The sequence below is a fragment of the Thamnophis elegans genome, chromosome 1, assembly GCF_009769535.1.
Source record: "Thamnophis elegans isolate rThaEle1 chromosome 1, rThaEle1.pri, whole genome shotgun sequence".
Taxonomy (NCBI): Eukaryota; Metazoa; Chordata; class Lepidosauria; order Squamata; family Colubridae; genus Thamnophis; species Thamnophis elegans.
Genome location: NC_045541.1, coordinates 50,932,032 through 50,958,429, shown reverse-complemented (window position 1 = coordinate 50,958,429; position 26,398 = coordinate 50,932,032). Strand labels below are relative to the sequence as shown.

The following is a 26,398-nucleotide window of genomic DNA, read 5'->3' as shown; positions in this document are numbered from 1 at the left end:
CCAAACTTTTGGCACAATTTCCAGTGAATGATCTTAGCAACACGGTCATGGCATTGTAGGTAGTCAGTTTGTGAAATTTTCCTGCACCCACTGATCGACTGTCTCATCTTTCTCATTACAGAAGCAGCATTTGCTGTTGGTGATAACATGCTGAATTTTTCCTTCATGTAGTTTGTGGCTAAGACTTGTTCTTGAGCTGCCAAAATAAAGCTTTCTGTTTCTTTTTTCAGTACTCCTGATCTTAACCAGTTCCAAGTTAGCTTTTGGTCAGCTTTGCCTTCAATACGTTTCAAGTATTGGCTATGCATAGTTTTGCTTTTCCAATTTTCAGCTCGCTTCTCAATTACTTGTTTCTTGTATTCAGCTTTCGACTTAGTTGTCTTCAGAAGGCCTCCTTTATTTACTTCCTTAATCATTGGTTCTTCACTTTTCTGGATGTAGTCATTCAAGCTATGTCTTTCTTTTTCCACAGTCTGCTTTACTTGTAGGAGTCCTTGACCACCTTCTGCTCTTGGTAGATATACAGGTGAAACTCAAAAAATTAGAATATTGTGCAAAAGTTCATTTATTTCAGTAATGCAACTTAAAAGGTGATATTAATATATGAGATAGACTCATTACATGCAAAGCAAGATAATTCAAGCCATGATTTGTCATAATTGTGATGATTATGGCTTATAGCTCATGAAAACCCCAAATCCACAATCTCAGAAAATTAGACCATTATATGCAATCAATAAAACAAGGATTGTACATAGAACAATATTGGACCTCTGAAAAATATAAGCATGCATATGTACTCAGTACTTGATTTGGGCCCCTTTTGCAGCAATTACTGCCTCAATGCGGCGTGGAATGGAAGCTATCAGCCTGTGACATTGCTGGGGTGTTATGGAAGACCAGGATGCTTCAATAGCAGCCTTCAGCTCTTCTGCATTGTTTGGTCTCATGTCTCTCATCTTTCTCTTGGCAATGCCCTATAGATTCTCTATGGGGTTCCAGTCAGGCGAGTTTGCTGGCCAATCAAGCACAGTAATCTCACGATCATTGAACCAGGTTTTGATGCTTTTGGCAGTGTGGGCAGGTGCTAAGTCCTGCTGGAAAATGAAGTCAGCATCCCCATGAAGCTCGTCTGTGGAAGGAAGAATGAAGTGCTCCAAAATCTCCTGGTAGACGGCTACATTGACCCTGGACTTAATGAAGTACAGTGGACCAACACCAGCAGATGACATGGCTCCCCAAATCAACACAGACTGTGGAAACTTCACACTGCATTTCAAGCATCTTGCAGTGTGTGCCTCTCCATTCTTCCTCCATACTCTGGGGCCTTGATTTCCAAATGAGATGCAAAAGTTGCTGTCATCAGAAAAGAGAACTTTGGACCACTGAGCAACAGACCAGGTCTGTTTTTCTTTAGCCCAGGTAAGACGCTTCTGACGTTGTTTGTTGTTCAGGAGTGGCTTGACAAGAGGAATACAACATTTGAAGCCCATGTCCAGGATCCGTCTGTGTGTGGTGGCTCTTGATGTACTGACTCCAGCCTCAGTCCACTCATTGTGAAAGTCCCCAACACTTTTGAATGGCCTTTTCCTGACAATCCTCTCCAGGCTGCGATCATCCCTGCTGCTTGTGCACCTTTTTCTTCCACACTTTTCCCTTCCGCATAACTTTCTATTAATATGCTTTGATACAGCACTTTGGGAACATCCAACTTCTTTTGCAATTACCTTTTGAGGCTTTCCCTCCTTATGGAGGGTGTCAATGATAGTTTTCTGCACAACTGTCAGGTCAGCAGTCTTTCCCATGATTGTGATTCCTACTGAACCAGACTGAGAAACCATTTAAAGGCTCAGGAACCCTTTGCAGGTATTATGGCTTAATTAGCTGATTAAAGTGGGATACTTTGAGCCTAGAATATTGCACCTTTTCACAATACTCTAATTTTCTGAGATTGTGGATTTGGGGTTTTCATGAGCTGTAAGCCATGATCATCACAATTATGATAAATCACAGCTTGAACTATCTTGCTTTGCATGTAATAAGTCTATCATATATTAGTTTCACTTTTTAAGTTGCATTACTGAAATAAATGAACTTTTGCACGATATTCTAATTTTTCGAGTTTCACCTGTAATCGGTCAACATCACTTTTAGGGTGCAGGGCATGATTCATTGTCATAAGCTTCCTTATTTTTCTGTCCAAATTGTCCAACTCCATCTGGGTCCAGTTAATTATTCCTGCAGAGTATCGTATCACAGGTATAGCCCAGGTATTTATTGCTTTTATGATGTTTCCTCCACTCAATTTGGACTTTAATCTTTTGCGAATTCATTGAATGTACTTGGCTGAAGTTGATTCCTTGACTTTATTATGCATAAGTCAGAGGCCTCTAAAATCCCCAAGTACTTGTAACCTTCTTATAGTTTTGCTGCCTTTATTCATTCTCAAGTTCTATTCCATCATCTTCTATGACCTTGTCTGCTTTGATTGCCATTGTTGCACATTTGTCAATTCCAAACTGCAAGCCAATGTCTTGACTAAATTCTTTTGTGCTTTCAATTAATATTCAATTATTATTAATTCAATTAATATTTCAATTTTTGTATTATCATCATCATCATCATCATCATCACAACAGAATTGTATCACAGCAGCCAGTTGTTTCGCCGGATTTGACATTGATTACTAGTCGGGCCCCAGCCGGGGGCCTAGGATGTCATAATGTATTTTCGTAATATATGTGCAGATCCAAGCAGTGCGGCTTTTTGCATTTGACTGATGGTGATTTTGTCAATTTTTAACTGTTTTAAATGTAATTCCAGTACTTTTGGAATAGCACCCAGTGTGCCGATTACCACTGGAATTACCACTGCTGGTTTGTACCATAATTGTTGAATTTTGATTTTTAAGTCCTGGTATTTCGCGATTTTTTCATGTTCCTTCTCGGTGACCCTGCTATCATCTGGTATTGCGATGTCTATGATTGTAACCTTATTTTTCTCAACCAGTGTGATGTCTGGTGTATTATGCACCAGTATTTTGTCCGTTTGTATACGAAAATCTCATAAGATCTTGACCATCTGATTTTCGGTGACTTTTTCAGATTTATGTTCCCACCAGTTTGTTGTTGTTTTAATATTATAATTTTTGCACAAATTCCAGTGGATCATTTGTGCTACTGAATTGTGCTGCAATTTATAATCAGTCTGCGCAATTTTTTTACAGCAGCTGAGTATGTGATCAACAGTTTCATCAACTTCTTTGCAAAGTCTGCATTTGGCATCATCAGAGGATTTTTCGATTTTGGCCTTAATGGCATTTGTGCGGATAGCTTGTTCTTGCGCAGCCAGGATTAGTGACTCTGTTTCTTTCTTTAATGTACCTGTTGTTAACCATAACCAAGTTTGTTCACTGTCCACTTTATCTTTTATTTTTTCCAGAAATTGGCCATGCAATGCTTTGTTTTGCCAACTCTCCATTCTTGATTTTATCACATCTTTTCTGTATTCTTGTTTTGTCTGTTGGGCCTTCAGTCGATTTTTGTTCTTTACTTTGATTAATAGATCTTCTTGACTTTCTTTTAAATAATCAGCCAGTGCATGTTTTTCTTCTTCAACTGTTTGCTTCACTTGTAATAATCCTCTGCCACCTGATTTTCGGGGCAGATACAGTCTATCAGTGTCACCACATGGATGTAAACTGTAGTGCATTGTCATTAGTTTCCTGGTTTTTCGGTCCAAAATGTCCAAATCAGCTTGTGTTCAGTTAACTATACCAGCTGTGTATCTTATAACTGGTATTGCCCAGTTGTTGTTGTTGTTGTTGTTATTGTTGTTGTTGTTGTTGTTGTTATTATTATTATTATTATTAGATTAATATTTGGTGAGATTCACAGCCTTTGGGGCTGGTTGGCAACTCGAGTCCTTACCAAGGATCAAGAAACTGTTATGGTAACGTCGGAGGATATAAGCTGTTTCAAGTAGGGTGGTTTTTTGTAGAGTCAGAATGTTCAAATCCGATAAATTTAGAATTTCCAAATAGCGAGGTAGCCCTTTAGGTATTGCTCCAAGGCTCCAATTACAATCGGGATAACACTTGATTTCTTTTTCCACAATCACTCAACTTCAATTTGCAGTATTATTATGTGACTAATCTTTGGTGAGATTCACAGCCTTTGGGGCTGGTTGGTAGCTCAACAGCTCAAGTCCTAACCAAGGACCTAGGACCTGTTAAGGTAACATCGGAGGATATAAGCTGTTCCAAGTAGGGTGGTTTTTTGTAGAATCAGAATGTTCAAGTCTGATAAATTTAGAATTTCCAAATAGCGAGATAGCCCTTTAGGTATTGCTCTAAGGGCTCCAATTACAATCGGGACAACACACAATTTCTTTTTCCACAGTCGCTCAACCTCAATTTGCAAGTCCCGGTACTTTGTGATTTTTTCTTGCTGTTTATCTTCAATTCGCGCATCTCCAGGTATTGCAATGTCAATGAACCATACTTTTTTCTTTTCAACTATTGTTATGTCATGCGTGTTGTGGGCCAAGTGTCTGTCAGTCTGGATTCTGAACTCCCATAAGATTTTGACTTTCTCATTCTCTAAAACCTTCTCAACCTGATGTTCCCAGTGGTTTTTGCTGTACTCAAATCCAAACTTTTGGCACAATTTCCAGTGAATGATCTTAGCAACGCGGTCATGGCATTGTAGGTAGTCAGTTTGTAAAATTTTGCTGCACCCACTGATCAAGTGTTCGACTGTTTCGTCTTTCTCATTTGCTATTGGTGGTAACATGTTTAATTTTTGCCTTCATGCAGTTTGTGGCTAAGGCTTGTTATTGAGCTGCCAAAATAAAGCCTTCTGTTTATTTTTTCAGTGCTTCTGATCAAGTATTGGCTATGCATAGCTTTGTTTTTCCAATTTTCAGCTCGCTTCTCAATTTCTTATATTCAGCTTTTGACTTAGTTGTCTTTAAAAGGCCTCCATTATCATCATCATCATCATCATCATCATTATCATCATCATCATCAAATCTTTGGTGGGATTCACAGCCTTTGGGGCTGGTTGGTAGCTCAACAGCTCGATTCCTAACCAAGGGCCTAGGAACTGTTAAGGTAACGTCGGAGGATATAAGCTGTTCCAAGTATGGTTGTTTTTTGTAGAATCAGAATGTTCAAGTCTGATAAATTTATCATCATCATCATCATCATCATCATCATCATCATCATCATTTCTTTTATTCATTAAACATGAAACACAATCAACTGAACATTTAAAGATGTGTCACAAATACCATTGACTGGTGCTAATGGTTGATACGGGTTGCTGCCAGTGTCTTATGTATCATCCAAGTATCTTCTTAAAATATATGATGTTCCTAGTAGCACAGTTTTTTGTAGTTCCACTGGTGTTATTGCAGGAAGCTGCAATTTCTTTACGTACTTTGTAAAAATCTTGGATGTGGTACCAATGGCAATGGATATCACTGTTTATCATCATCATCATCATCATCGTCATTCTCTTTTTCTTTGCTCTTAGGAGGCTTGCTAAATCAACACTTGTGCTCATCCCTCTCTTTGGAATCCATTACATTCTTTTTGCTTTTTTCCCTTTTGATACCACAAATGGCACCATGGAAGTTCAAGCTCTGTTTGAAAAAGCCCTAGGATCTTTCCAGGTAAGAAGGGTATAGTTCTTCTGATGAAAAATTCCTTAGATACTTAGTTAATTAGTTTACTTTATTGATTAGACTTTGGGCCATATCAAAGTGCAGAGTTCCAGACATAAATTATTACTAAAATCTGATAAAAACAATTTGAAATGGAATTGGATAACATACGATTTAAAATGAAATTGGACCTTCGATTGGAACTTAAATTAGGATCTCAGAGAATGCAGGTAAGCACAAAAGTAGTGAAGCCACCTTACCCAAGCCAGTAACCCTTAAATGTGTTAGGGTTACAACTTCTAGAATGGTGCATGTTGGGTGGGGGTGGGGGTGAGGCTGTCCTACCATGTTTACAAGTTCACACTCAGGTCAGTACTGGAATAACTCCTATCTTCTGATTCAAACTACTTCATGCTGTTTTGGTTTCAAACCTCCTAATGTGTTTGCCAGCATAATTGGTATTTTGTATATAGAACATGTAGGATGCTGCAAACCACCAGCAGGTTCAGCCTAATGTAAACATCCCATCCTCCACCTTGGTCTTTGGAACCACCAAAGCGACAAAATAGTCTCCATTCGCCACATGCATCACATTTCAGTGTGATTTTTAAAAAAAATGACGCTCCATCTTCTGGAATGGCAGTCTGCCATTTGCTATTGTGTATTTCATAATGAATAATTTGCTTGTTTTGTTTCAGGGTTTGGCTGTGGCTGTGCTTTACTGTTTTCTTAATGGAGAGGTGAGCTTCCCATGGACTGAGATTTAGTCATGAATCCTGCTGGATAAGATCAAACGTTTGTCTAACCCAGCATCCTGTTTCCCATGGCAGCCCACCAAATGCAGGGCTGGAGAACAATAGCACTTTTCACCATAAGTTCCCCATCAATCAGCATGAAGGGGCATGCTATTTCTGATACTGAGATAGATATAATATATAGCCATAAGAGCAAATAGTTAGCTTCACCCTATGTAGTTTTCAACATTTTATTCTTATCTGTTTATCATTCTCGTAATGGAGAACATGCAACAAAGCTACTAATCCACGTAATGGCAACATCTAACTTTTAAAAATAGGAGCAAGGAATCCTTATGAATCTAGTTTAAGTCCTTGTTCACCCATGGCATTAAATAATGGATTACCAACATGGTATCCATGGACATCAAGAACTGTTGGAGCAGTGGATAGAATACAGTACTGCAGGCTACTTCTATTGAGTGCTGGCTGCCGGCTGCCAGCTGCTGGCAGTTCAGCAGTTTGAGTCCCTCAGGCTCAAGGTTGACTCAGCCTTCCATCCTTCTGAGGTCGGTCAACTGAGGACCCAGATTGTTGGGGGCAGAGGTGGGTTGCTATCAGTTCACACCGTTTCGGGTGAACCAGTAGTGGAATGTTGACCTGGGTTGCCCAGGCTGGCCATGCCTCCGAACTGGTTCCTTGGTCATCACGGCATGTTTTGGGGGGCATTTTAAAATGTTCTGTGCATGCACAGACCTATTTACAGGCAATTGTGCGCGCACGCGGAGCGCGCTGAACTGGCAGTAATGCTGATAGCAATCCACCCCTGGTTGAGGGCAATATGCTGACTACGTAAACCACTTAGAGAGGGCTGTAAAGCAGTGCAAAGTGGTATAAAGGTCTACATGCTCTTGCTCTTGCTATGAGCATGCCTCTTGGGCTCTAATTTTTATATTATTGATTTTGACCCTTCTAACAAACAGAATAAGTGGGAGGCTAGTATATTGCAATCTGAAGTGTTCATCTCAAACATCAGCTTTAGTTTACTTTCAAGTCCCACACATATCCCAAAATAGCTTTAGAAAATAAAATCAGTCAGGGATAAGGAAAGTCCACTTGTCCAAGAAAAAGAAATAAATGGAAATGATAGTGATCTTAAGAGGGTAGAGATGGTGATTAATGGTGTGATCACTTTATTCGTGGTCATAGAGTTACTATTGCTCCCACCACCAAAGTCATTTTGTGAAAATGCCCTAAGATGCTTTCAAAATTCTAGATGACCCAGCAGGGTTCAGGACTTCTGTGGGGATTGTGTGTATGTGTGTGTTTAATGTGTTTTGTGTTGTCTGCAAACTTGATGAGTTCCCGTTCTAGTTGAAAAAAAAGGTGACTCCACTGCTCTTTTGGACCACATTAGCAATATACAGTTAATGCCTTTTCAAAGGTCATCTTTCTTAATGGACTCCACTGCAGGCTACTGAATTTTTTTATTCAGATCTGTCCTTCCTTCCAGTTGCAAATCAAATGGAGGGACTCCCTCTCTTTTCTTTTCTCCTTTCTTGTGTTGCCTCTCCTTAAAGTGCTTGATAAATCAATGTCATTCTGGTTGATGGGAAAGAAACTTTTTTCTCAAACCAGAAGAATGTTTAGGTACAGTGATTGGGATATGGAATTATGCCCCAGATTTTTCTATACAAGCATCTCTCTAGCTGACTGGCATCTCCTGAGGAAAAAATTGTGGTGGGGTAGGGGATTATTTCTGTACAAATCTTTCAGATCAGGAAGCCAAGAATCCAGGGAGGAGCTGTGGAGATTTCCACAGAGGCTTCTGCCTGCCTTTGAAAGCAGCTATATTCTCACAGCAGCCTTTGTGCTGGGTAGCTTTGTTGATTTAATTCCAGCCATCAGCAGCAAACAAGAGAAATAGTGATAGCACTTAGACTTACCGTGTTTCTCGAAAAAGACTTGAAAAGAAGCCCTATCATAGTTTTGAGCACATGCAATCAAATTAAGCCCCACCCACAAAATTAGCCCTAATTAAGACCACACCCACCCTGGAGTGCAGGGGGTGGGGCAAGGCACACTGGTAAAAAATAAGCTAGGGTGGGGATGAGGGGGTGGAGCTACCTTCATGCAGGCGAAACAGAGGCCAAGGCAATGCATGTGAATGGTGGCAAGTAGTCACAGAAGAAGTGGGCCAGCAGTGGGCTCCTGTTGGGCAGGGCTGTTGGTACCACTGCCGTGAGGTGAGTCAATAATTAGAACCCTCCAAAAAGAAGACCTAGCCATTTTTTCAGGGGTCAAAAGAAAATAAGACCCAACCTTCTTTTTGAAGAAACATGGTATATACCGATTCATAGTACTTTATACCCCTCTCTATGCGGTTTACAGAGTCAGCATATTGAGTTGGTCAGGATCGAACTGCTAGCAGTTGGCAGAATTAGCCTGCAATACTGCATTCTAATCACTGGGCCACCATGGATCTTAACGATCAAATGGTCAAACCATCTCTGAAACTCCGGGAGCGGGGGCTTGGGGACACTTTGTTTTCTCATTTGCTGGAGTTCTTGCCTCATACTCCCTCCTAAAAGCAGAACTTGGATCAGTTTAGTTGAATTGCCAGACTGTCTCACTAGATAATGTGCCTTATGAGGGAACCTAAGGGAAACAGGAAGGAAAAGTGGAATATTGGGATTAGGGAAAATTCGTAAGATTAAAGATTTTAGTTTTCTCTTTCAGCATCCAGAATAGTCTTGATCTTAGTTTTTTTTCTTGGTATGTTTGTGTGGAGAAAAAGTGAGAAGATCGGAGGGCCATACCCCCACCCTTTTTCTCACCTCCTCTGGTCCCTGCAGCCAATCAGCTGTCAGCAAGTCCCAACAAGTAAGTGGCAATTGGCTGCTTTGGAACTGAGGCTGAAATCTCAAATCTCTTAATAATGGTGGACAACAAGGTGAGGGAGCAATCTGGATGCCTGTTGGCAAGTAGGGCTAGTTTGGGGTCTCCAGCAGTTGATGGGTGTGCCTTAGGAAGAGCTGAGGTGGCGCAGTGGTTAGGGTGCAGTACTGCAGGCCACTTCAACTGACTGTTATCTGCAGTTTAGCAGTTCTAATCTCACCAGCTCAAGGTTGACTCAGCCTTCCATCCTTCTGAAGTAGGTGAAATGAGGACCCAGACTGTGGGGGCGATATGCTGACTCTGTAAACCACTTAGAGAGGGCTGAAAGCCCTATGAAGCGGTATATAAGTCTAACTGCTATTGCTATTCTTCCTCCCTGGAGCAAGGGGGCCCTCGGGAATGGAATGGGAAGCAAGGGTGCCATTTTTCTATCAGTCCACAAATCTTTTTATTCCTTTATTCCCAGATGTGGTAGGCAGTTCCAAGTGCCAGTCAAGGAGAAAGAGGAGGAATGATTTCTGATACCTCCTGCCAGCTTCTTACAAAAGCAGTATCAATGGGGAAGCCAGCAGGAAATTGGAAGTCCCTTCTATTCCCACTGTTGTTTTGCCCTACCTATGATCATTCCATCTCTGCTTAAATAAGAAAGTATCTCTGGAAGGGTGATCTAATGGGTCCCAGATTGTCAAGTCTTTAAAATCTTTACAATGCAGGGCATTTCTCTTGCTACCTCAGCCCATTCTTCTTCTACTTGTTTCTTCACCACATTTCTCCATTTATTGGCCTTTCCGATCTTCCTTTTCCCTTTTCTATTTGCATACCCACGAGACTACATTTGATTTTCTCTGTCCACATTTTGGCTTTGCTTCCTTCCTCTGCAGGCAAGTAGTGGCTGACCACATGCCATCAGGGCAGGATATTGCTTGAGAATGATTTATCCTTGTTATTGACTGCAGAGGTTGAGCCCCTATGCTGGGCAGGGAAAGGGTGTCCTCTTTCTCTTAAGAAAACCATGAGCCTTCTTACTAAAGTGAAACTTTTTGTTCAGGTCCGGCAGGAGCTTCACAGAAAATGGTGGCAGTGGCATTTAAGGAATCATCTCGGTTCCCATAAGCACCACAGCTCTTTGTTTCCGAATGAAGTAAGCGGACTCACTCAAGTCTTGCAGCTGACAAAGCCTGGTTCCCAGGAGGAAAGGCGACCTTCTCACCCAATTCTGAGCAAACTGTAAATGTTTCCACGGCACACAAGAACATGATAAAACTCAGAGGAGACTTGCATTACCTAATCGGGCATTGTGGTTCAGGACTTAAAAGCTAGTTGTTGGCTCTGGAAACTGACTTGCTATCATGTGGATTCTTGTGAAAAGATGATGTGTGAAAAGCAATTTCCAGATGGAATGCTCATCCCTCTCAACTTGCTGGTTTTGTTCTCTGGAATCTATCACTTCAAAAGAATCTACCTTCTCTTCTCTGTTTGGTTCCTTATTGGAATGAGGATTCTGAACAATATTGCCATTTTATATATGACTGACTTATAAACTGATTATACACAGTGGTGTGATTCAACTGGTCTAACAAATGTTTCGTTGAGCATGTGCTTTGCAAGCGCTCTGTGGTGCCTATCAACTGGGCTAAAAACAAGGAAATATAGATAGGTATAGCCTAGGGGCAGGGGGGGGGGCAGGCCCACCTGAAGGTCGGAGCAAACCGATTCGCTCTCAACTGATCTTTGGAGTTACCGGTTTGCCTGAACCGGGCCAAACCGATAGCATCCCACCCTTTGTTATATATCTTCAGTAACTGTTGCATTGTTTGAATATGATAGAGTGTACATTTTTTTGGCAGAGAGAAAATATATCTCTTTGGTATCAAGCCCATGCCCACAAATGATCGATGGATTTTTCTAGGCATTGTCTATGGACATTTGAATTTGCTGTTTAGGAGTCTTGGCAATTCAGCTGCCACAAAGGCCTTTGCAACTTCATCTTGAGAGCTGATTGTGGCTCTGTGGGACTTGGGGCTGCCACCTGGAAGCTAGCTAAAAGCAATTCACTCCGTGAGAGACTGCAGTGTATCTTCAGTTCATCTAAGACAGAAGTTGGATTAGAAAGATGCCCATTTTTCTGACACAATTTCCTGTTGTAGCCTAATTTGAGAGATTGCTTTAGATTCACAAAGCTCCAATGAATTTGGGAGGCGCCAGGCATATACCTGTGTGTCTGTGCCTTCAACTAGTGTTGGCACCTGGTGATGCCTGGACACGTCCCTGCAGTTTTATTGGCAAGATTTTGGAACTGGTTTGTCCTTTCTGGGGCTAAGAGAGAGAAAATGGTTCAAGGTTTCCCAGCTGGTTTTATGTCTAAGGAAGGACTCAGTTTCCCAGTTTCTAACCTGACATTTTAACTACTTCAGAACAGAACATAATTTTTTATTGGCCAAGTGTCAAAGTGGCTTTATGTATCTATGCCTCTTCCCAGTTCTGAGGTACTACATTTTCAAGCATCTCTGATCATTAGCCATGCTGTCATGAACTGATAATAGACAGAATTTAGGAGCAGTGTTTTTCAACCTTCACCACTTGAAGATGTGTGGACTTCAACTCCCAGAATTCCCCAGTGAGCCAAAAATTCTGAGTTGGTCCACACGTCACCAAGATGCCAAGATTGCAAAACACTGATTTGGAGGTCTATGGAGATTCTTAGTCATCCAGGTCATGGTTGCCCCAAAGGTGCTTTTTTCAGGAGGCAACTGGACTTTTCTTGTTTTTTATTTGAAGATATTTTGCTTCTCATCCAAGAAGCTTCTTCAGCTCCCACTGGATGGTGGGGAATGGAAGGATTTTATTACTTGCAGACAGCTGGTTATTTGCATCCTTTTAGAGAAGGTGAGGCCCTTGGAGGTTTCTCTGTATCCTAAGGGTCACCTACATAGTGCAAATGGTTCCTGTGGTCTGCAATTTTTTCCGTCTGGAAATCCGTTCATACTCTTACACCATTCAAAGGGTCTTCATCCCATCCCATACATGGCTACGTCCCTCAGGACACAGTTTAACCTCCAAGTGCCTCAATAACCCTGTAAAAGTATACATATTACCAGTTGTCTGCAAGGAATATAAATCCTTCCATTCCCCACCATCCACTCAGAGCTGAAGAAGCTTCTTGGATGAGAAGCAAAATGCCTTCAAAGACAAAACAAGAAAAATTCAGTTGCCTCCTGAAAAAGCACCTTTGGGACTGATTTGGGGGGTTCCTTATTCCTGTCTTCCATTGAATGTTTCTCATTATATACTATCTTACAATGATCTTATCAAACTGTTTCAAGAGTGCTCTCTTAGCTACTTAAACCTTAGTAATAATCAGCACATCAGTGCTTTTTTTGTGAAAAACTCTTTCTCAAGAAAAGAATTTTTCACAAAAAATAGACAGCTACTGCAAACGTGCCAAAGCTCTAGCTGTTTTACATTGGTTGGACAATGTTCAAACCAGTGTAGATAGTTCATGTCAATCTTTTGTTTGCTGTGATGAATTGCATCAGTGAATATTGCTATTGGCAGTGGCTTGAATTGACAATTACCAGTATTGTTCTGTAGTAAAAGCAATTGAGTGGCTTTGGGAAATCATCTTATTGTGAAAGTTAAGCTTGTGTTTTCATATTATTGAATTTGAGTCTAGTTTACCCACTGCCTGTGCCAAGTGTCACTTCAGTGAAAGTACTATTGTATTTAATAGTAAGTCACAAATATAATATTTCTGGGCCATATGATGCAAAAAGAAAAAAGAAAAACCAACCCTCCACAACTTTTTTTCTGAGGGTGTCCAGAGCCAACAATGACTTTTATGGACTCTCTTCCCCTCTAAACCAGCTTGCCCTATGCAAGTGGCCTCTGGGTATGTTAGATTATTACCTCAAGCCAGTATGTACATGGTGGTGAGAGTTGTTGCCCAAGATACTTGGATGTTCCTGAAACATCTAGACATCTCCCACAGAGCCCACAGCTATATTCTGCCCATTTTGGTTTTCTATGATTGAGTTCACACATTACACTGCTGAAAACTGTCAGTATAGATTTTTATCGTGTTATGGTGGAGAACAGATGAAAATTTTAGAGTAAGCAGAGAAAATCTGTCTTAAGCCCACTGATCCATTACTGAACAGTTTTACCATTAAGATTCCACACACACCCCAATTAATGCCCACAATGTCTGGAGATAATTTAATCCAGACCCCCGCTTTTGCATATGCTGGGGGTGAAAGAACCAGTTCCTTTGTGTATGTTTGGCTTTTACAGGGTTTCACTCAGTAAAAGCATAAAAATAAATCAAGCCCCATTCTCCCACAGGTTAATGCCCGAAGTATAATGTAAACAGTTCGGACAACTCTGATCCAAAACTCTCTACTAAGGATCTCAAGTAACTTAGAAGAGAGGGAACACATTTTTAAAAAAAGTTTGTATAAGCAAAATGGGAACATCATCAAAACTTACTCTGAGCTTTTCTCCTCAAGTTACCTACATGAGTTGTCAATGGAGAATTGTTGTATATAGCAAGCATAACTGTTGCATAGCCTTATAACTCTCAAATATAAATATACTGTATAATTAACCCTGGTGACTCCTAAAAGTGGTATTTTTTTTCTTATCCAACATCAATGAACTCATTAATTTTATAGCTAGAGGCCATAAATTGTCATTTTAGAGTGCTGGCAAGTTTGAGAAAAAAACTCGTCGAGATGGCTGCTTCATTCGTTCGTTCGTTCGTTCATTCATTCATTCATTCAATCTTAAAGCAGGAATGGAATGGAATGGAATAGAATAGAATAGAGAGTTGGAAGGGACCATGGAGGTCTTCTAAATCCAACCCCGTGCTCAGGCAGAAAAACCTATACCATTTCAGACAAATGATTATCCAATCTCTTCTTAAAAACTTCTAGTATTGGAGCATTCACAATTTCTGGAGGCAAGTTATTCCACTGATTAATTGTTCTGTCAGGAAATTTCTTCTTAGTTCTAGGTTGCTTCTCTCCTTGATTCGTTTCTACCCATTGCTTCTTATCATGTCCTCCCAATCCTTCTTTTCATTAAACCCAATTCCTGCAACCGTTCTTTGTATGAAAAACCAGCTTGGTGACTTTGAGCTAGTCACTCTATCTCTCAGCCTAACCCTCTTCAGAGGGTGGTGGTTGTAGGGAAAATAGGAGGAAGAAGTATTGTGTGGGTTTGTCATCTTAAGATATGTATAGAAATTAAAGGCGAGAAATAAATTTACCCCCTAGAATGGCCTCTGGCTATCTGTTCTTGTGTCACAAGATCTTTATGATGCCCCTATCTTTGGTGCTTTTGTTGCAAGATCATTAGTGGCTTTAGGCTCTGTTAATATCAACTGCTATCTGGTAATGCCATGTACAATTGTTTTGTTGTTAGAAAGTTATGTTGATATACTTGGCTACCTGAACAGAAATTCAAAGTAAAGCAACCTGTTTGTTAGCCCGAGGTGACAGATCAGTAAACAGACCCCAAGATAGGAAAGGGGAAGAGCTGTCACACATCTTCCCAGCGTCCTTGGATGGTTCTCTATCCTGATCATAATACAGAGTTATGGAGTAATTAAAATTGGTTTTTTTTTCTTAATTCAACCTCATCATTCTGATTTCTATGAGAACCTTTTCTAGTTCCTTTTCTCTATCATTTAGTGCAAATATACTGGGGTGTACTATATGTATGCGCATATATATTCACATGCTGTATGTCTCCCAGCTGTGACACTTATAAGGGATTAGAATTACCATTTCAAAAAGTAGTTTATTGAACATTTGACATTTTGATCCTAGATATCTTCCAATTTCCTTTTATAGTTCATAGAAAAGAGTTTAGAAAAGCCCATATGTTATAACTTACTTAGTAAAACAATCATTATTAAAGTTTAGAAAATCTTACATGTTATAACTTACTTAGTAAAACAATCATTATTAATCTAAACAAACATTTTCTGGCATTTACTGGCAAATGGCCTTTAATAGGACGAAAAAGAGTCAACACTAAACAGTATTTACAACTTTTATAGAACATCAGCTCAAAACTGATCTCTACAGTTAGATAGTTTTGAAGGCCTAAAGAACCATCATTTTTGAAAGGTAAAGATGATGGTCATTCATTTAGCCCATGAGGACAGAGTGTTCCACCTTCTCAACATGAGATGAAATTCTATGCAAGAATTCCACAATTTTGATACATCCACAGAAATTTGTGTTCAGTTCTTTAGCACATTATTTTTTTCAAGAAGACATCAAATTTCTTCACTAGATAGTTGCGAAAACTATTGAATAAAATCAGCAAGATAATAGACTTCTAGATAGGCAGTAATAGAGAATTAATGTTCTAAACTGGGGGAAAATACTATAGATTTTTCAAAATATTCTCAACATGAAAACTTCAAAACTCTAGTCAAGCAAATCTTTCTTTCTTCAGGTTCATACAATAATTTATACAGACTACAAAACAATACAGGTAGGTATGATTTGCTAATAGCAGGTCACCCCTCAGTCTGGCGATACTTCACTGTGTAACGTATTGTATTCTTCAACCGTGCAAGTCTTAACAACTCATAAGAGGCAATAATAAAAATGCAAGTTGAATGACATGCCAAGATCTTCCTAAGAGACAAGGAATGGAGTATCTTTTCTTTTTGGTATGGTAAACATATAAAAGTATATGATGGCTTGTGAATCTATTGATTCTACTGATATCATAACCTGTCTAGTTAATTATTAAGCACTCTTTCTACTTGGGGTCCTTTTTAATATATTGCACTACAACTCCCATTGCCCAAAGCAGCCTATATAATACTGGTTGGGGTTAGGCATTTAATATGACCCCACCAGATTTGGGGAAGCTTGGCTAGACTGCCAACATAGTGGCTTTACTTTATTTCCAAGTAAATGGCTTGGAAACTTCTACAAACGTTTTAGAGAAAAACTTAGTAGAATAATTAGGGCATTCCTAAATAGTCTTACGGTTAGCTGTAAAGAAACAAATATAAATAAGGATTAGAGAACCTAGAATTCAATCAAGCATGCAGCTTTAATGAAATAACACTGGTTCTCTCAAAAACTATGATCAGTGCAGTGGTTTCCATAGAAAATTTGACAGCTTATCTGTGCATTTCTTAAGCTACTAACTTTTTTTGTTGACAATAATGAACAATTTGGATTAATAATATAGGATATTTAGACATAGAAAGTTCATAGGGATGGAGTCAAACATTTACAATTTTAAAAATGGTAACAACTGTCCTGAGTTTATGAAACTTGTTATTGTTGTAGTAAAATATTGTGAAATACATATACAGAGAAGAGTACAAGTTATTACTGAACAATAGAAAATTCATGCTCTAAACTTACACCAAATCTGATTTACAATTTATTTCATTTATACCACAGGGTGTCTCTTAGGATTGAAATCATATAAGCTATATGTGCAGAAAGGAGTATAGGAGCCTCCTTCCACCTTTACCACTACATATGTGCCAGTAACTGCTTTCTATGATAATGGCCTGACCCTTTATTCTTAGCAAAGAATGCACTTATTTTCTGTAATTTTGAAAATCAGGAAATAAATTTAACTGGGCATTTTGTGTTACAAATTCTGTGGTTAGAAATACAGAGTTGAGATGTCTCTATGAAAAATTACTTCTAGCTCACAGGAAGGGGCTGACTCTCCACTATCGTTCATTAAATTATAATAGCACAAATCTCATTTAAAAAGATGTTACTTGGATAGCTTGCTTCTCAGCAGTAAAGGATCTTTGGTAGAAAATGCACACAGTACTGGCATGGTTTATAAATCATATATTTGCCAAATAATATATGATAAAAGCACAAATTTTAATCATGGCTTATATATGGCAATGTGAAATGGCAAATTATTTATGTCTATTAGAAAGTGAAGTTCTAGTTGTTACTGCCCTATGTCCTGCATAGTACAAATATTTCTAGTGATACAAATTACTGATATGAAAAACACAGTGATAAAAATGCACAAACCCAATCACACAGCATATGTCTTATTTTACCTGGCTATAGAATTTGGTTCCCACCCAACTCAAATAAAAATAGTGTGATTGGTTGTCTTAATCATTTCAGTGAGACACTTAAAAGATAATGACTGGAACTGGACTAAGGATGTTGAGGCTTATGAACTGAGTTTTAAATTAAGCAAGTTGCTTTTTGCTATTCCATTACTATGGTTAGATGCATTATTTAAAATCCCAACAGGTTATAATTTCCCATTTCCAGTACTCAGCATCCATTACCAACTTAATTTGAAGACATCCTCTAGAAAGTGGCAAGCTGTTAGAAATCTTTTACCTTATGCTACCAAAAAAAAAAAAAAAATCAAACTAAACAATTCCCCTCAAAAACAATTCCCTTGATAGGTTTCTAGAACGTTAATGAGCTGCAATATATTCTTGGGATATTTGGTTCATCATGTTTAATTTTTTATCACTCTGTTCCATGGAAAAGTTAGGTTGTTAAGGTGAAGTCCACTGATTCCATTAAGGAAGAAAAGGAATGTTGCAATAAATTCACACCAATAGGTTAACGTAAAACTTGTGATCGTGATGTAGTCTCTTAGGAGGATTAAGAAGCTCACCATTCCAGCCGATGACAGTAGAAATGAGACAAGAATGAGGACTGAGCCCATGGACCATTTTCTCCTTGAGTTGATATCTTCACAGACTTGAGAGACCATGAGAAGTTCCAGACCAAAGATTGCAACAACAACGGCAAAAGACACCATGCTTCTTACATAGATCATTCCTATGCTTATCCCTCTGATATTGGTCAAAGAGAGATCAGTGGTGCATTTCAAGGTGCTGTTGCTTCCAAGGGTACAGAAATGCCACAGACCAAAGAGTTTTCCTCTTGTAAAAAGCCAATGGCCATCGCATACCGCAACGGACAACAGAACAATGGCAATTGCAACACAGAGGATAATTAAGCTCCTGATAAAAGTCTCAAAGAATGATTTCTTTGGTCTTCTACGAGTAAGTAACCACTGGGTCTTCAGAAGAAATTCCCAAAAAAGAAACAGAAAAAAGAAACATAGATTTAGTTCAGGTGGAACATTTTTGTTAAGTGCTATATTGCTTCAGGATTACCGTATTTTTCTTAGTATAAGATGCACCTTTTTCCCTCAAAAAAGAGGTTGAAAATCTGGGTGTGTTTTATACACTGAATACAGCATTTTTTGCCTCCCGAAACCCCGCCCATTCACCAAAATGGCCATGCATAGCCTTTAGGAGAGAGCTCCTGGGGGCTGGGGAGGGCAGAAATGAGCAAAAAATGGACCTTTTTGCTCAATTTTGCCCCCCCCCCTAAGGTGCACTCTATAAGCCTCCTAAAGGCTATTCATGCCTTTTTAAAAAAAAACAAAACGGGGTGTTTTGGGGAGGTTTGCAGAGTGCAAAAATCTTTTTTTTTAAAAAATTGCCTTTTCAAAACCTTGGCGCGTCTTATACTCCGAAAATACAGTATCTTTTCAAAGTCACAGGGCCTGTGATGGCCGGAACCAAGACAGAGAGTAGGTGTGCAGCCAAACTCCAAAGGGAGCCAGGCCATGCATATTCTACGGATAAAGGAGAATATCTGTATCTCACGGTTGGAATGAGGCATCCTTGGTGCTCTCTGTGCTTGGTTGTTTTCTTGCAGATGTTTCATTACCAAAATTAGGTAACGTTACAGTGCACTAATTATGTTACCTAGTTTGGGTAATGAAACACTGCAAGAAGACAACGAAGGTTAGAGAGCACTAAGGACGCCTCATTCATATTGTCTTTTTATTGTCTCCTTTTCTATTTTTTTATTTTTCTGCTATTCTTTCTTTTTCTGTCTCTTAAGATGGCAAGGCAGGCTGTTCTTAGTGAAGCTCTAAACTGCCCACTTGCAAAGTTTCTGAAAACAGACTGAGGGTTGTATTAACGTTACCACACTGGATCTCTTTTAAACAATGAACAAACCATGATTTTTGGCATGCCAATAAATACCATTTAATTGAAGTCAATTAAATATACTTTAAAGACCAATTATACATAATTGATCTGAAAGTGCCTTGGGAAGAATGCATAATAAACAATTTTGATGTATTTCATGAATTCTATACAATAAAAGCACTAGTAAATATACCACTAGTTTTTCTATAGAAATGTAATATTTGGAAATAAAGAACATTATCTGTAATTTGTCCAAGGAAATTCAACCAAAACAGTGATTTTAATGTGACTTCCTTCTTAGAATTTTTTTGTATATACATCCTGACAGGCAAACTATTCAAAGAAGTCTTAAGATACAGATGCCAGCGGATATAGCTGGAAGCATGCATTTTGCAAACAGAGTTGAGACTGATGCTTGATATTCACAGGAAATCCCCCCCCCCCCCATTACAGAATAGGCTTTTAAAATTTCTGTGGATAGCACAGATTTATTTACCTAAGCATTTCTGATTAACTCGATTGCACTATTTGGCTTAAGACTGTGCTACAAATATCTCAAGCAAACATTCTTGACTCCCACAGGCTTAATCTGCCTGGCCCATTTGGTCTGCAGAGCCTCATGCAAGACCTATGCTTTCCTCCTACATCCTTGAGGAAAACTAATGGAACAAAGGCAAAACTGGGAAGAAGAGAGTTGGCACAATCCAACTCACTTTGTCCACGTGCTGCTTTTCCCCGCTGAAAAGGGAATAACAGGAAATAAAGTTGCAGGATTAGACATGTTTTGCCTTTACTCCAGCTTTCCTCATCATAACAATATCAAGGTTCTACTTTCACCTCTTGTGGAAATAACCTTAGTACATTCTGAATCCCAGAAAGAGCTTGTTCGGACTATCTCAGGTATGTACCACAAGGGCAACAGCTTTTTCATCCTGGTGTCCTCCAACTATGTATATTTATTTCACTTACAGTAGGACCATCTTGAATTTTAATTCCTAAGCGCTACCTTGTGAGATGGGTTGAACTGACAGACAGTGGCTGATGCAAAATCACCCAATAGGTTTCTTTGGCTAGAAAATATTAGAACCTGGGCTTCCCTAGTTCTGGTCCAACACTTTGACCACAATATAGTGCTAGCTCTTGATGTTTATCTGGCATTAAAACAGCGGTGGGATTCAGCCAGTTTGCACCTATTCGGGAGAACTGGTTGTTAACGTTCTAAGCAGTTCAGAGAACCGGTTGTTGGAAGAAATCTCCTTTTGTTTTTTCCACTTTACGCGGCTAATCCTGTAAGGAAGGCAGGAAGGAAACATTATGGTGTTACTTCTAGCCTAATCTTTATTGTCCTGCTTACAAAAACTGCCTCTCCAGTTAACCCTTATTACATTGTAACAGCTAAGGGGAAGCGCCTGTTGACGTGAGTGACGTTGGGTTGGCCATGCCCACACGGTCACATGACCACCGAGCCACTCCTATCCAGCTGGTCATTAGGGCAGAGAACCGGTTGTTAAATGATTTGAATCCCACCACTGCATTAAAAAGTAGTTAACCAAAAGGGGCAAATATAAAACAGGACACCATAGCCATTGTTATAAGGTATGCTGACAGAGCCAAAGAAGCAATCCTTCATTCTTTGTTTTTCAATTGCTTTCCATCGTCTGCATAATACTCTACTCATTTTGTAATACAGATAGTCCTTGACTTACGACCAGATCCCAAATTTCCACTGCTAAGCAAGACAGATACTGAGTTTTGCCCTGTTTTATGTCCTTTCTTGCCACAGTTTTTAAGTGAATCCCTGCATGTGTGATTAAGTTATTAATCACAGTTGTTAAATGAATCTGGCTTCCCACTGACTTTGCTTGTCAGAAGGTCACAAAAGGTGATCCCATGACCCCGGGACACCGCAGCCCTCATATCTGCCAGTTGCTAAGCATCTGGATTTTGATCACATGACCATGGGGATGCTGCAATGATTGTGTGAAAAGTGCTCATTTTTTTCAGCACTGTAGTAACTTTGAATGGTTACTAAGCAAATGGTTGTAAGTCGAGGACTACCTGTATTCTTTATATTTTACAAGCAACAGGCTGGAAACACCTTAATTCCAAAGGACTGCAGTCTAAGACAGTCCAGGGAACAACCCTCCTCCCCAAAAAGAAGAAAACAGAATAGCAAGAAAGAACAGGTACACCCCACCCCACCCCAGGCCACACGGTTTTGCTCATAACATAAACAGTATTGAGGTAGAGAGAGGGATCCCAAGGCTTTTCAGGGGAGGTGAGTTTGAGGAAAGTATTTTTTAAAAAAAAAAAAGTTTCTGGCATCAGGGATACCAAGAGAGAATTCATTTCAAGAAGAATCGATGGAGTTGTAAAGTAAGGGCGACATGAAGAGATATGCTGGAATCAGTGGTGGGTTCTGGATCCCATTCCAACTGGTTGAAACAGGCATGGCGGCAGCCACATGGACGCACTCAGTGCGTGTACACACATGCGCAGGGCATGCATGCATCTTAGCGCCTCCGTGAGCCTCCACAATGCTCCAGCTGCTCCGCAGAGCATCACACAGGTGCTGTATGCACCATGCGCGTGCACAGAAGCCTTAAAAGACAGGTAAGGAGCTCGGGCAGGTGGACGGGCCCTCCAGAGCTCCGTACCGCAACGGTATTCCTCCAACGCCCCGTACCGGGGCGTACCGCCTGCAACCCACCACTGGCTGGAATTATCAGCTTGGAGAGATGAAGCAACAGAAGGCATTTCAAAGATAAGGAACTTTTGCAAGATCTACATGGATGACACTTCTGTGACAGCTGCTCAGCTGGCAATCAGTTCACTCACTCATAGCACCACTCGATCATGAGATGCTCTTGTGGTGGACATTTCTGAAGTCATCCAGCTATTGTGGGATTTGGGGGTTTTTTAGTGAATGATCACCTAAAAATATTGTGTGGAGTTTATCTATCTTATCCTCTTCTTTTTTTTTTCTTACCTTCTTCAGATAGCTAAGTGGGAGTTTGGCTTTGAACAACTTGGGACTTATTTCCAGCTAAAATTAATTCTCTCTTTTTGGCATTAACATTGACTGAGGTTTATTTCACTATGTTATGATGTTCACATGACTCCCCCTAATACCCTCTTTGACCCAGTTAAACATGCAATGTGAACACGGGCTGAAGGGAAGATAGCAAAGAAATTCTAAACCTTCAGTGAACTAAATATCTGATAGACACGGATGGATGAAAAGAAGACAACAGAAGACCAAGAGAAACAAGCAGCAGTAATTGGCAAGCAATGGCAAAACTTTGGAAGGAAGGAAGGAAGGAAGGAAGGAAGGAAGGAAGGAAGGAAGGAAGGAAGGAAGGAAGGAAGGAAAGATGTATGTACTGTATGTCAAAAAATATGAAAAGGAGATAAGAGATTGCGCATTTCACTTTGGGAAAAATATGAGAAAATAAAGAAGCAGTGCACTGTAGCAAAATGGGCACACGGTAGCTCTCCAGATATTGCTCAATTAAAACTTCCCCAATTCCCAAACGTCATGGTCAATTATGTGGAATGCTGGGAACTGAAGGTCAGCAATATTTGGAGGACTAATGATTTATCATCCTTGGATTTAGAGGTATTGAAAACTCTAATATACATAAATACTAAAGATGACTAGAGAAATGTCTCTCAAGTTAATCAGCACTGTCCCATTTCTGAGAAATTTAGCTCTTAAAAGTATTGACCAAGAAATATTCCCCCAGATTTCTGTTTCTCCTAATTGTCATTCCTGTGGTGCACTTTGTTTTGAAAGTCACTCTTGCTGTGTATGAGCTGGCTTTGCTGAAACATCAGGAACACCATGTCAGCAAGAGGCAGATTTGCAGATCTTTGTAAACAACTCATTGCATTCTAAGAAAAAAGGAAGTTGAGCAAGTTGAGTTACTTTGGCTCTTGGATACCCTCGCCTCACCCCTAAAAAAAAGAGAGAGAAAGAATATGGAGCTTAAATTATTTAATTTGTTCCAAGCTCCTTACTAACAATAGCTAGAGGAAGCTTGCTTCTGTATAGTGAAGTAACATGTTCCATCTCTCTGGGTTAGTGTGATTTCTTTCTTACCTCTTGTCTGTATTTGTGTAATGTCTGCATGAGTGTGCGTGTATGCAGTTACTCTGCTCACATGACCAGGAGAGAGAAAAGGAAAAACGGCTTAGAATGCAATAGTTAATTGCAATCTGTGAACATACCCAAATGATCATCCTTAGGGCAGATTTTCCCCTCCTTTCTTTGCAGTCTTTGGCCAACTCTGGCCCATTTTAAACTCCACCTTTTTTTGTTGGCTTCCCCTCTTAGATTTAGTCTAACTCTGTTCAATGTTTGGACAGATATCCTCTGCATGAGTAGACAGACAGGGTCCTGAATCTCTCTACAGAATTTCTTTCCAACCTTCTGTTGGGTTGGAAACATATCACTTTGGCATGCAGCATGCTTCTCCTCACCCCACTAGTTGGATTCACATATGTTTATTTGAATCCCCCTCAGAATATTATCAGGCTGATGCATATAGGGTGATGGTATCTGTGTTTCTATCATCCCCCCACCTTCTCCCATCATGCTGCATCTGTCTTGTTTTAGTGTATGTAAGCCCTGGGAAGCATAGGGCCGGCTCTAAACCCCATGACCTTCCATCTTGAAAGAGAGGATGCCTACTTTTGTTTGCCTTAATTGCTCTGCCCTGGGTCATGTGACTAGGAGAGGAGGTTAAGAATGGACCCTTAAACAACAGTGTTCTCAGCTGCCTCCTCTCTCCCTCCTCCCCCTCTCTGTGTATGTGTCTTTTTTCCAGAAAGATTGTCTTCCAAGCAGATTTGCTTTCCTTTTGGGAAATTTAGTCTTTCTTTTTGCCAGCTTCTCCCATCACACCCACCCTGGTTTTTTTTTTTTTTTAATCTCATTCCGTTCACTTTTGGGAGAGTCACCCAGTAGATGGATTGCCAGAAAGTTTGAACTAGAGCAAATGAGCACCGGCACTCATTACTTGAAGCCCCATCTTCAATCATGTCCGACTCCCCACTCCCTCTCCTCAAACCCTTCTCCAAGCTGTGCAACTTCCTCGCCGAAGAAAAGAAAAGAAAAGAAGCGAGACATGTGTCATCCCTGGGCGATAATAAACCTCGGAAGGCAGATTTAAAAGTCAACTTCTGGGGGAGCGGGGAGAGGACAGGTGGCACGATCAAAGACTTTCAACTTTCCACTATTTGAGCTCTCGGTTAGGGAAGCCCTCTGTCTACAAGAGAAAATGCAACGGTCGGGGTTTACGATTTTGGGACGCGAGGGCTCTCTTGCTCCACCACCCCCACCCATTCCCGCGTTTCGAGAGAAAATTTACGAAGAGCAACAGGTGAGTCCGCCGGTCGACCAGACCCAGAGGAACCGCTCCGCCGGTAGGGCGAAGGACGAACCAGGGAGAACAAAGGACCGGCCGACACAAGGCTTGCAGGGATGGGACCCCCCTCCTCCTGCCCCCCATCTCGCTCCCCTGACCCAAAGAGAGCCCCTTCCGCCCCCAGGACGCGGCCCTACCACCCACCCCCCGTTGCCCCCAAGTTACCTGAGCTGCTATGGCTGTCATGGTGACGGGGGTTCCCAGAGGAGGAGGAGGAGGAGGAGGAAACCAGAGGGCAACTTCGCTGCGCTTTGTTCCCGGCGCTGGCGGGAAAAGTCTCCCGCGGCCGCTCCGCGCGTCCCTTTCAGAGCCAGAAGGCTTCGAACAAGAGCTGCGAAGAGAGCGGGGCCCCGGGCGACATCCCCGAGAAAGGCGGGCAAGCCGGGCGGCGGAGCGCCCTTTGAGTTTTCCCTCCGGCTGAGTCAGCAGCCCAGAGACTCCGGGAGGAGGAGGAGGCGGGCAGAGGCGGGGGGGGGGTCAGAGGCGGAGTGCTCCGGAGAAACAAGGCGCGCTGGGAAGGGCTGCTGCCTGCTGCGCTGACCTCGCGGAATTGGGGGGGGGGGGTCGATACTTAATGCAAGACATCCCCCTTGCCCCCCCCCGCTTCTTCCAAGAAGGCGGTGCTCGCTTTCTCTCTCTCATTCTCTCTCCCCTCCCTCCCTCCCTCAATCTCATTCGCTCTCTTTCATTCTCTCTCTCATTCTCTCTCCCCTCCCTCACTCTCATTCTCTCTCTCATTGTCTCTTCCCTCCCTCAATTTCATTCTCATTCTCTCTTTCCCCTTCCTCCCTCCCTCTCATTCTCTCTCTCCCCTCCCTCTCTCTCTCCTCTCATTCTCTCTCCCCTCATTCTCTCTCTCATTCTCTTTCTCCTTCCCTCCCTTCCTCACTCACTCTCATTCTCTCTATCTCTCTCATTCTCTTCTCCCTCTCTCCCCTAGATTTGCCACCACACGCTGGGCTGTAAAGGGAACCAGTGTGTCGGTGTGTGTGTTGCCCTAGGCTGAGTTAATATAAGGGTGGCTGCTTTGGGGGTTAGCGGGTCAGTGGGTCATCCAGACCCCGAGGTTGTACTGCGTTGCCACTGGCTGAAGACCTTGATTACAGTAATGGAACTAAGGAACCTGAGTTAACCCAATCACTTGAGAAGGTTGCACAAGAGACCACGAGCTAATCACACGGAATGGGTTTGCGCACAATAGGCTGCCACAAAGAAAACAAACACAAACAATCTGAGCAAAGTTAAAAACTCATCAAGATTAATATCTTATGCAAATGGAAGCAGGATGTTGCAACGCCTGAGTAGCATCTTATTTCCTGCATCCCACTCAATGCCGGGAAAGAACTGCGGGGCAGTGACACTCACTGTTTATCCTTCTTTAAAAGCAGACAAATAAAGAGGGTTAAAGGCCAGAAGAAGAGAGGCTAGAATAAGCCCACAACCCCTCTCCCCTCCCCCCAAAAGATTTCATCTTCTTGCAGTCAGACTCAGCTACTTGCAATCAGTATAATCACATCCATGTTGACTTTCTGGTGACAAAGGCAAACACTTCCAAATCAAAGATGGTCACCAAATGGTAACAAAGAGATGAGAGTTTACTGCCCATCTTTCCATCCAGTGATTGCCAGTTTTCCAGATCATTTTTGGTAGCCTCATCCCAACTGTAGATTAATTGTGGAAAT

The 26,398-nt window shown here is 41.0% G+C and overlaps 2 protein-coding genes across 2 annotated transcripts in view; one reads left to right on the top strand and one right to left on the bottom strand.

The window, feature by feature from the left end:
* Nucleotides 1-10,530, top strand: part of SCTR (secretin receptor) — a 37,937-nt gene extending 27,407 nt beyond the window's left edge. The window contains exons 11-13 of the mRNA XM_032208904.1: nt 5,538-5,676; nt 6,366-6,407; nt 10,348-10,530. Coding sequence (XP_032064795.1) covers nt 5,538-5,676; nt 6,366-6,407; nt 10,348-10,530 — 364 coding nt within the window. The remainder of the gene's footprint in view (nt 1-5,537; nt 5,677-6,365; nt 6,408-10,347) is intronic.
* Nucleotides 10,531-15,109: 4,579 nt separating this feature from the next.
* TMEM37 (transmembrane protein 37) lies at nt 15,110-25,136 on the bottom strand. The gene is made up of 2 exons (XM_032234957.1): nt 24,882-25,136; nt 15,110-18,359 (listed from the first exon to the last, which is right to left on the bottom strand). Exons 1-2 carry the CDS (start codon nt 24,900-24,902, stop codon nt 17,787-17,789), a joined length of 594 nt encoding a protein of 197 aa, XP_032090848.1. The 5' UTR covers nt 24,903-25,136; the 3' UTR covers nt 15,110-17,786.
* Between the last annotated feature and the right edge of the window lie 1,262 nt (nt 25,137-26,398).